Here is a 12,586-nt window from a genome sequence, read left to right as displayed (position 1 = left end):
AAACACACACACACACACACACACACACACACACGCACACGCACACGCACACACTCGCACGCACACACACACACACACACACACATGCACACACATGCGCGCGCGCACGCACACACACACACACACACACACACACACACACACACACAAACACACACACACACACACACACACACACACACACACACACACACACACACACACTTCAGTGGGCCATTAATGCATTTCGTGCAGATCCCAGCCTATTTGTTGACTTTCCATGCCAATCAATCACAAAGAGTGATAAGTGTGGATGCACACAACACATTGGTTGTTGTTCCTTGACACCTTGAGGAAGCAACTAATCTATCAAGTTTCAATTTGACAGCACAAAAGATTAATTCAGCCACACTGTTTGCAGCAATATTTTATCGTTGCCTACAGTAGAGCAGATAGTCCTAGTCAGCATATTCAGGCACATTTCATGCAAAGGGGGTCTGCAAAACAGAAAAGTCTGTGTCTGTGACTCAATCATTTGAGCTACAGTATATATCAGGCATGGAATTTCGCCATTTTAGGGCACAAAGACCAAATACCAGGGCAGGAAGGCCATCAAATAAAACATGATAATAGTCCATTGAAAGAATTTGTTGAATTTAAGGGTTAGGAATGATGAGAATCTGCAGTGAAATAGATAAATGATAGTATTTACAATCTTATCCATGCTCAGCCCTGCACCAATCAAAGTCACTGGAATGTTTTAAAGATGGGGACTCGGGGGAGTTAAGATTTCGGAATCTCAACAAAGGACACTGGGGTCATTACAAGAAAGCGACTCCGGTGTCTACAGTCTACATAGTGACAAGAAAGACTTGTAAATAGACAAAGCCCCCATCATGCCCCCCCCCCCCTTTTCTTTTTTCTGCCTTTGTAACTGATGTTATGCTTTTGAAACTGATATTATCCTAGATAAAGTACTATGTTCTATCCGTTTGTCTTTCAATGTTATATGAGATACTTAAAGTGTGGTTCCTGTGGAAATAAGCCTCGGCTTTCTAGGATCTCCTTTTAGTTGACCTTGTACCAGTGATTTGTACTGTCATGAAACTGTACTTTTTTCTATTGCAAACTTCTAATACATTCTTCAATCAATCAATCAAAAAAAGAGACAGAAGAGAAAGTGGTACAGTCAGCTGGGAAATTAAGGCCACTGTGGCCTCAGGTCATGCCATTGGTTTGAGGGGCACAAGGCCAAACGAGGGGCTGAAATTCCTGTCCTGGTATATATTCAGTATATTAAGGTCATGTTCACTGTTTGCTGGCAATAGGCTCATCTACAGAGGACGATCGAGGACATCAAGCTGTTTAGAAATGGGTCAGCAGAAATTAATGAGGCCTCCAGCACCTGAGCATTTTGGGAAGTTGTGATTTGGTGATGTGAAGATTTAAATATTTGTGCAAGGCAATCACAGACTCTATGCTAGGTATAGTCAGCATGCTCTGCCCCCTCCTCTACTCTCTCCACACACCAACAACTTCAGTTCTACGGACTCTGCTGCCTAGCTTAAACTAGCCTTATACCACAAGATCACAGACAGGCTATTTTTGACATTTTCTTTTATGTTTTGAACATTCTCTTCTAGAATGACATACACACCGAAGGCACAGCAATGATAAGACTACAGTGCAGTGATGAATCTGCACACGGCCAGGAGGTGGCATAGTGGCTCTGCTGTTATCACTGTCGTATCCATGCAAGAATCCCAGTTCTTCCTGTGTTCATGTGGGTTTCCTGCCATTCCAAAAGACATGTATTTAAGGAAAGGACACACTCCAACCACAGCTCTTGACCAAGTCACTGTCCTTGGAGTTGGAGCTGGTCCCCGGCCGCTGCTCACTGAACTATAAGAAACTGATCAGCGCTGCAGACATCACATCTTGTTCTTGCCATACTTTTGCACATATATATATATAATGTATTATGTATATGTACTATGTATGTATGTGTAGAGAGAGAGAGAGAGAGAGAGAGACACACACGCACGCACGCACGCACGCACGCACGCACGCACGCACGCACGCACGCACGCACACACACACACACACACACACACACACACACACACACACACACACACACACACACACACACACACACACACTGTGTGTATATGCTGTATATAGCCCAGCCTACTGCACATATTACATGTAGCCTATCTAAAACTTAAACCACAGAATGATTTTGTGATATAACCAGAGATTGTCTGTAGGTAAGGAGATGGAAGAGAACCAATAGAGTATTGCCCAGGCCAGGGACATCTTCAAAGTCAATTGTCTTTAGTCAATATATCTCATAGTAATGTTCATAATTGAGCTCCTTGGATGTAATTTGCAGAAGATCCATTGCAAATGTGTCTTTCCATGTCAAACAACTCCAGACTGTCCAGAGGATTTCTGGGAGGCCCTCTTGTTTGTAGCCTGGACCTTCAATAATATTCAGTGTACAATATGTGGATGGCCCTATGATGAATGCCCAAGCCTCAATAGCAGATCTACGAGCTCACAAAGCATTACACTGCAGAGTGGTGTGAGCTTTGCCAGGTTGTTGGCTATTTTTAATACCTTCATACAATGGAGAATTAGTTATGCATTTCACAGCTTTGCAAAAATCCTCGCATAACCACAGTAACTTGTGTTTTTATTATTAATAACCTTTGGTTCAGATACCGTACTTCAGATATTTCCATTCCACACTGTTCTGTGACTAACCCATGGACCACCCGTTGCCTGTCAGAGAAGAGGAATCAAGAATCAAGAGAATCAAGATGAAGGAAGGAAATGTTTCATCATTTGACGCTCAAGTATCAACATCAATTGATCATCACAGACCAATTAGAACAGAGCTCTTCTGTGATCTTGACAAAAAGGGAGGGGGCAGCCAAAAAGCTCTACCTGAAAAAGTGAAGAAATTAAAAGTTCATTTTGAGGACAAAGATGTAATGAATTCCGTTTATATGAGCCAAATAATCCTCAAAATAGAACGACTCATTCCACTTGGCACACAGTACAACAGACAGCATATCATCCTGTCTGATTTCACTGTGGTGAAAGCAAAAACTCAGATGCCATTTCAGGACAGCTTTTTCACTGTTTATTCACTTGCCACGAGCCACCATGATCTGTGACATTGTCTCATTCTCCATGATTTAACGATTTGACATGCTTTTTCTTTTGTCAAATAAAACAAAATGTACAGGTACTGTATATTGTCATTGATTGTACTGAGTAGGCCTATGGTTTGTGTCTCCATAGCTTCAGGAGACACAGATCAGAATGTGAAATGTGATATTTATATAAAAGTATCTGTTGCATGAAAACCAAACAGACATTATTTTAGTACAGGCTATTTGTAACTTTAGGATGAACAACACCCAAGGGCATTTTAAGAAAGGGCTGGATAGAAATCAGAGGATCTGCATCTGCAACAGTTGTAATGATAACCGCTTGAGAGATAAGTAGCATACTTTGTTTGAATATAAGAACGTTACAATAAGCATAATGAATTTTAGAGGAAGGTGTTTGCCAAGGCACTATTTTAATCACCCATCTATAGAAATGAATTGGTTTTGTTATTACAATAAGATAAGAATGTTAAGTAACATTAAGTCATGTTCTGTTTGTACTTCATACCAAGGATGAACATGGTCTTGAGTCACATACCGGTAAATAAATCAATGAAATGCAAATGTTTTTGAGAAGACTCATTTGATTTGCTGCATGAGGACAATTTCAGTGATGTCAGATGTTAAGAATTACAGTATTTTTCCTTCATTCTTAACCTTCTCTACCCCACCCGTTCTTCTCAAGATGAGCTGAGGCAACTCATTCTAAATCCAGGGTCTTCAACAGGGGGTCCGGGACCCCTAGAGGGTCCTCAGAGTTACTACAGGGGTCCTCCAAATCTTTGTATGATAGAAACCTTTTTCTCCTTTTTAATATTAACCACTTGAATCCTAGCGTCCAAATTCTGAGAAATTAGTCCAAAAAATCGCAGATCTGCAAGTGCACAACAAGCTTGTAGATCGGCTATTTTCGGCAAAGACGTTTGGTGTAGAGGGGAAAAAGAGCAGACTAAGTACAGAGTGAAATGTATTTACGGTTCAAGTGGTTAAATATCTGAAAACACAAATTGATATGAATCCATAATGACAAACAATGAAACTATATGGAATATATGAAAGAGTTGTGGGGGTCCCTGGCCTGAAAACGTTGAAGACCCCTGTTCTAAATTCACGGTCTCTAGGGAAGCTTAAGCAGAAATTGTTTTACAACCCTCAGGGTCAGTGAATGCTCCACCTCGTATGTCAAAGTCCCAGATGCTGTGTGTGATATCAAGGAACTTGAATTTCTCATGACCACAGTTGATCCCAGATGCAAGGCTCTCAAAAGAAGCTTAGACTACTTCAAAACTGAAAGTGTTGTGTTTGGACATTTCTCCTATAACCATACATGGTAGTGTGTAGGGGAATGACGTATGAACTGAAGTTATGAATTTGGATGAGTTGCCATTGGAATTCACAACAACTTTGAGCGTACGAATTGTACCAAAACACAACAACACACTTAGAAGGATATGCAAAAAACGAATGAGAATATATTCATTATTCAATAACATATTTTAGTAAATGAATAAAATGAATAAATCAAAGAAAAGTATATGGATAGATGATACATGAATGACTAAATTAACCATACTCAAGCTTATATATTTTGCATAGCAATTTAACTGTTTGCACAGTATCAGGAAAGGAATGAGTCCATGCTTGGCTGAATGCCCTTAGAATGCTTAGAGGCAGAAGAAGAGTGAAGAAGGGAAATAAGGTCATGATGTAGATTAATCTAGTTTGATAAATAGTTAAAATAGCCACACAAGCTCAGAACGCACACAATGCAACGTGTTGTGAACTATTTTCACTATTGTTGAATAATATCTTTTATTTTTAAATCTGTGAAACAGATTACTTACTTTCCTGTGTGTGAGTGCACTACCTTTACGCGACTTTTTGCCCATTGGCTGTCTCGGTGTCACATGGTCAGTGACGTCATTACGTGCGCATCCCGCGTCTTAGACGCGTTCACGTTGCCTAGAGACGCATTCACGTCATTGTCCTGGAGTCCACGTTAAAATAATTTACCACGTCGCGAAAAGTCCACAGATGCCACCATTGTTCATGGGTGAAGGCATGCTACTTTACCCTGCGTTAACACAAATGAAATCCTCGTAGAAAGTCTTAAAACAGACGATAGAACTAACAGTGTGTGTTTTGAATCCATTTTGTGCGACCGTACATGGTCACAGAATTCAATGGGTGCCTGAGTTTTAGCGTAGCACCGGGCCGCTCTCTGACCATAGTGGCACAGCGTGTCAGGTGATACACCAAAAAGGGTTCCCCCACAGAACGTGTTCCCCCACAGGCGCACAAACGTGACGTCTTTACACTGCAGCTGCTACGTTTAGCTACATGCTAAAGCTACTGCCGTTTCTGGCTGCTCTTCTGAGGCAGAGTGAGGCTGGCAGAGGGTCATAAACTCATTAAGTCATAAAAAGACGTCTGATTTTCAAAGCGGAGAAACTAATTATCTGTGATTTACAACAGCCGTTTTCCCGAGCGCTCCACGTTCTCATAGTATTACGTCTCTCCCACAGAGTGGTCTCTCCATACAACACAGTGGTGAGAAAAGTATACTCAAATGTTTTACTTAAGTAAAAGTATCTATACTGTATAGGGTGACCAGACGTCCCGTTTTACCCGGGACAGTCCCGTTTTCAAGCTGCGTGTCCCAGTGTCCTGACAAATATCTCTAAAACACTAATATGTCCCGGTTTTCAACATTCACTGCAAGATTGTCCCGGTTTTTGCCAGAATTAAAATAATAGTAGCTGTTTTCAGTGGTTGCATAGACATTCATCATGTTCTTTTCATGAAAACATGCTCACCAACCAATCAGAAAACATAAACACATTCATTGCGTGTCTGAATTCAACACTGAGGCTGTTTGACAATCACTCACTGCCTGTTTGCAACCCTGCGGTGTGTGTGTGCGCGTGCACGAACGTTAGAGAATGGGCACGCACGTGCACGGTAACGTGCGCATTGCTTTTAAGGTCCCGGTTTTAAGCAACAGTGGTTTGCGTCCCGGTTTGAGTGGCTGAAAATATGGTCACCCTATCTATACTGCAAGTAAAAGTCCGGAATTCAAAATGTAGACCTACTTGAGTAAAAGTATAGGCTACACTTAGGACTAAAAGTAAAAGTACTCATTATGCACAATTATTCTGTATCACATGTTACCAAATAATATCCTTTGAAAATAGCCATGGCTGAAGTGGTTATGTAGGCTATACTTTTCAAAGTAACTAGTAAAGTTTACAAATAATTGTAGTGGAATAAGTACAATATTTGCCTCTGAGATGTAGTGGAGTAGAAGTAAAAGTAATGAAAATTGGAAATACTCCAGTAAAGTAAAAGTACCTTAAATTGTACTTATAAGTACAGTACTTGAGAAAATTACCTTTTTATTACCCCAAGAAAAGAAAAAAAAAATACCATTATTGCACCAAAGTAATCAACAAGCTAAAACTATACTATCAAAAATGTCCAAACATTAGCCTAATTGTAAAATAATATAAGATAGAGGCAAACATTTTATAAATAGCCGATCTAAAAGCTCACAATGCAAAAAATAAATAAAATGGGGACCCAAATTATACCACGGCTATTTGAAAATAGCCGATCTACAAGCTCACAACGCATTGCGGTGCGACGTGTTGTGAGCTTGTAGATCTGCTATTTTCAAACATTTTGTACTTTTACTTTTGGTACTTTAAGTACATTTGGATACCAATACTTTTGTACTTTTACTCAAGTACATTTGTAATTCTGGACTTTTACTTGTAACAGAGTGATTCTACATAGCAGAATTGATACTTTTACTTAATTATAAAAACTAGCCCTTACCCGTTCAAAGATATGAGCTCCAAAATGATGTGCAGTGTGTGGGTTATGGGATGTGCACTGTGCACACAGTATATGAGGGATGGAAAGTAACTTTAACTGGTGCTTGCATGATGTAGGAGCATCAATGTAAGAAACCTGTTTCGTTTAATGGCTACAGAGATACTGTTCCCCCCACACCCCCCAGCCCGCCCGCCCACCCGCCTGCACACACACCCGCCTGCCTGCACACACACACACACACACACACACACACACACACACACACACACACACACACACACACACACACACACACACACACACACAGAGCTGGTTAAACATTTTGCCTCAAGCTAGATGCAGAATAGATGTGCCTCATGCTAGATGCAGAATAGATAGTAGATACAGCATAAAAATGCTAATATACAGCATACGATTTGTGAAAGTGACAAACAGGCTTCACAGTTATGTCAGGTGTGTTCATATGCTTATGGTGATGCGATTTCAGATCAATTGCTCCAGCCACCGAGGAGAAACGCTGTTTCAGACAGACAGACAGACAGACAGACAGACAGACACTCACTCACTCAGACATTCGCAAAATTATAGTATAGATGTAGGACTATGTACTTTTTCCACCACTGTGTAAACGTTTGTGTTCTCATGCCAATAAAGCTTCTTTGAATTGAAGATTGAATTGAAGATTGCTCCCCATGTGGCGGAGTACACAATAATGGTAAATAAAGTAGCTTACTCTAAAATAATCCATCCATCCATCCATCCATCTTCAACCGCTTATCCAGCATCGGGTAATTAAAATAAACAATACTAATGATTATAATTGCGACCGTAAGGTCGCAGTTACTATGAAAACCTCCACCGCCTGTCTGTCCGTCAGTCTGTCTGTCACGTCACATCACACTTTTTTGCCCCTATCCATGTGAAATTTTCCACACACAATCCTTGTCTGCCAATCCACAACCTCCACCCTTCCAGGGACCCCTGCAGCTCCAGGGACCCCCGCCAAATTTTTAAAAACACATTTTTGAATACTGCTCCTGCAGTTTTTGCCCTAAAATCACACAAATCGCTACACAGTATGTCTACACTTATCTCATCGACATGGATCTGTCCCATATAGCGCCACCATCAGGTCGATTTTTTAACACATTTTTGGACCTAAACTTTTTTTTTTTCTAAATTTTTTTTTCAAAGTTTTTTTTTTTTTCAAAAAAAAATTTTTTCAAACTTTTTTTAACACTAAAACGAGCACACAGATTTTATATTGACTGTGTCAATTCTTGTTTTGTTTTCCCATGGCATGCATTATATATTTCTGCATAGTGTGGAGGCTTTTGCACGACCGGAGTGGCAGCAGACGGATGAACAAAGTAGCCTTTGTCTTAGCGTGTCACATAAACTAAGTACCTCTTCATCACCCTGCTCTACTGTATGTACAGTTGTCCTTCAGGCTATCTACTATACACTAGCTTTGGTGTGTGCTGCAATCAGGGACGTGCTGGCCATTGGGAAAAGCGGGACAACTCCCGAACGGCCGGTTCATTCCCGGCCGGTCCAGGCCGGCCATTAGGAAAAGATTTAAAATAAAATGTCGGCCTTCGTTCCATTTTGGGGGCTGTGCGGCCAACAAAGTCGGGTAGAAACCTTGTACCGGTATCTCCAAGTTTGAAATTTGTAAGTTCTTTCGCAAAGCAAAGCCCTGCTTCATCATACAAGGCCGTTGCACAAAAGTAGTGAAAACAGCAGATCTACAAGCACACAACGCTTCGCGGTGCGAGGCGTTGTGTGCTTGTAGATCGGCTGTCATTTTTAAAATGGTTTTGGACATACAAGGTTTCCACCCGAAAATGACGAAATATAACTCATGTAATTGGCCCACTGGCTTGTCACTTGTCATGATCATCTGATATGGCAAATCTTTGAGTAGCAGCAGCGCTACAGAGAGAGATCTCTCTCTATAGCACGCAATGAGGGCCTCTACAACTCTTTTTCCCAGGCTGAATCAGGGGCCCAGCACGTCCCTGCTTGATTTAATTCCCTATGGAGACACAAAAGAGTATCCTTGTTGTCAAATAGGCCTATATTCTTTGGACTAAGTGAGAAGCATCAACCATATATTACAGTCTAATATAAATAACAGCCTACTATCTAAACAACATACTTACTATCTGTGAACAAGTAAACAACATAAATAACTAAGTACTGTATGTATAAATAAACAGCATCTATGAACAAGCAATCTGGGAACCCATAGCAAAAACAAGTGCAGCTCGGAATCTGTTCCTGAGAGATGAATGAACAAGTAAACACATGTGGTACATATATCTACTAGGGCATTCACGAATAGTGATTTTTAGTGTTCGAATTATTCAACCTCAAAGTATTAGAATAGTCGAATATTCGACAGAACTGGCCAAACTGGCCAAACTGCCAAATATTAAGTAAGCAAGAGGCGAACATTGTGAAAATAGCCGATCTACATGCTCACAACGCCTCGCAATTTATCTGTGGAACCGAGTCACATTAAATGTAATACCTACAATTCCAAGTGCTTGTCAGGTGGGGACCCCAGTTCATGTTTATTTTGGGGGTCACGGCCTAAAAAAGTTTGAGAACCCCTGGTATAGGGCATTGACAACTCATTCTTATGACTTCCTATCTAGCCAAGCTTTATAAACCATGAAGAAATATATATATATATATATATATATATATATATATATATATATATATATATATATATATATATATATTTTTTAAGAGAAATCAATGAAAAAAATAAAATAAGCGAATATTCGACTTCGGTGAACAATGTCGAATAATGACTTTGATATTCGAATATTCGAATATTTCACCATATGACGTCACTCATGGATATATATGCCAGAGCATTGTTGCGGAGCAAAGTCAGTATGATTGTATCCAGTGGAACTATTTGTTGTTTCTGTGGTTAGACCTTACCGTTTAGCCACATGAATCTTAGCCTCTATATTCAGGGGTGAACATTCAGCCAGAATAGATATATATACGTTCTCAGCCGTCACCACGTGTCACAACACGTTGCTTAGACACCCTATTGATCTGTGCATGTTTTCCTACTTGTGTATGAAGGGGCGCTCATCAGAGGCAGTTCTGTCTGTATGACAGATAATAACCACGAAGGCCTTATCTTGTGGTTGCCCAAGGCTGGCACCACCTTGTCTGAACGCTGTAGGATCCATCGCCCAACACTATGACGGTTGCCAAAGGCGACCCTGATGAGGCAGCAGCACATCCGGGCCAGCCTCATAACCAGTATGATCCAAAGCTGGACCACGAAGGCTGCGAGAGGGTGGTCATCAACATCTCCGGCTTACGCTTTGAGACCCAGCTCAAGACCCTCTCCCGGTTCCCGGACACCCTGCTGGGGGACCCCAAGAAGAGGATGAGGTACTTTGATCCTCTCAAGAACGAGTACTTTTTCGACCGGCACCGGCCAAGTTTTGATACTATTCTGTATTACTACCAGTCGGGAGGGAGGTTACGGCGGCCAGTTAACGTGAACCTAGACATATTCTCAGAGGAGCTCCGGTTTTACAAGCTGGGTGACAAGGCTATCGATATCCTCAGAGAGAGCGAGGGCTTAAGAAAGAAAGAGCGACCGCTGCCAGAGAATGAGTTCCAGAGACAGGTGTGGCTTCTCTTTGAACACCCACAGAGCTCGGGTCCTGCTCGTGTCATCACCATCATCTCTGTCGTGATGATTCTCATCTCTATCGTCGGCTTCTGTCTGGAGACACTGCCTGCATTCCGTAACGTCAAAGTGGACAGAGCATACAACTATTTCACTGATCAATTCTTCATCTTGGAGACCCTCTGCATCATCTGGTTCTCGTTTGAGCTCCTCGTCCGGTCCTTTGCCTGTCCCAGCAAAGCCAGGTTCTTCCGCGACATCATGACCCTCATTGACATCCTGGCCATCATACCCTACTTCATCACGCTGGGCATGGAGATGGTGAAGAGAGCAGAGGGTGGCCAGGCGGGCCAGCAGGACATGTCACATGCTATTCTCCGCGTCTTCCGTCTGTTCCGGGTGTTCCGTATCTTCAAGCTCACGCGTCACTCCATGGGTCTCCAGATCCTGGGACAGACTCTCAAGGCCAGCTTGCGCGAGCTGGGCCTGCTCATCTACTTCCTCTTCATCGGAATCATCGTCTTCGCCGCTGCCGTCTACTTTGCAGAAGGGCATGCATCGGATTCCCAGTTCAGTAGCATCCCAGAGGCCTTTTGGTGGGCTGTAGTCACCATGACTACTGTGGGCTATGGCGACATGGTGCCCACCACTATCGTGGGAAAGATAGTGGGCTCTCTTTGTGCCGTCGCCGGTGTGATTACCATCGCCCTGCCCGTGCCCGTCATCGTCTCCAACTTCAACTACTTCTACAAAAAGGAAGTGGAAATGGAAGAGGAAGAGGAGGCAGAGGAGCAGGCACAGGCCGACTTGGACAATGACCTGAAGAAAAGTGACACTCTCAGTACATCTGACTACATGGAGATCCAGGAGGCATGAACAGCACAGAGGATTTCCCCGCAGAGCAGATGAAAGCGCTAAAATGCACCCAGACCAATACCAGCTACGTAAGACCAAGACGTGTACAGATGTGTAAAGAAAAGTGGTTGAGAACAGAGACCATGGGATGTAGGATAGAGGTATTTATAACACGATATTTGATTGTCTATACGGATTTATGTGATCATTACCAGGAGGAGTCTATAATGAAAATGGAACTGAATATAACATGGTGCCACTTCTCCATTGAACTCTCCCTATTACTTTGAACAATGTCCTCAAGCTCTATAATAGAATGTGCTACTATGAACTGTAGTCACTACCAAATGGAAAGGGATATGGTGGATGAGCTGAGGGTGGTGGGAGAGAGGTTACTTAAAAAATATAATTAGTGCAGTAGAGGATAACACGGGGAAGCATATTTTTTAGATTTATAAAATAAACCGGTTTATGTAGTAGTGTGGTGGATTTGTCAGAAAATCTTTCATTTTTTCATAGTTTTAGGCCCTAGACATTTTCAGGTGTGGAGCCATAGCAAAAATGCCCCGTTAGTACTTATTTTTGGTTGATGCTTGTCAGTCAGTCCAAAGAATATAGGCCTAAATTTGACAAATCTGAGGTGATTCATTTACTATTTTGCAAAATCATGAAGCTTTATATACTTGCACAGTTCAGGTTCCGAACATTTGAACCAAATGGAACCATTGCACAAAGAGTTAGGGTTAGTAAAGTGGCAGACATTATACTGTCCGCCATAACCACATTATGTATTTTGTATCCTATATCCTGAACTAGACAAGTAGTCTTCCCCTATGTTTTGGCGTTCAAGGATTACAATGATACCTACTACCTCCTCTTCCAGAAAGCGTTCTCTTAATCTTTTCTGGGCCTTGTCCTTTTATTGTCCTGTGTTGTTTAGTTTTAGTCTTGACCCGTTTTAGATTTAAGAAATTGATTGTCTGCCTATTGCTGTTTTTATGCCTTGATTTTAACCCTGTACTGTAGCACTTTGAGATTCTTTTTGAATGTAAAGTGCGTT

The 12,586-nt window shown here is 41.7% G+C and overlaps 1 protein-coding gene across 1 annotated transcript; it reads left to right on the top strand.

The window, feature by feature from the left end:
• Window positions 1–10,230: 10,230 nt before the first annotated feature.
• Window positions 10,231–11,547, top strand: LOC308290952 (potassium voltage-gated channel subfamily A member 2-like; the record flags this gene model as incomplete). Its single annotated transcript, XM_080732867.1, has 1 exon — window positions 10,231–11,547. The coding sequence occupies one exon, from the start codon at window positions 10,231–10,233 to the stop codon at window positions 11,545–11,547; it is 1,317 nt and encodes a 438-aa protein (XP_080588993.1).
• Window positions 11,548–12,586: the final 1,039 nt, after the last annotated feature.

The sequence above is a fragment of the Nannobrachium achirus genome, assembly GCF_963921795.1.
Source record: "Nannobrachium achirus genome assembly, chromosome: 1".
Classification (NCBI taxonomy): domain Eukaryota; kingdom Metazoa; phylum Chordata; class Actinopteri; order Myctophiformes; family Myctophidae; genus Nannobrachium; species Nannobrachium achirus.
Note: the sequence above shows the minus strand (reverse complement) of the source record. Positions and strands in the feature narration are given on the sequence as shown.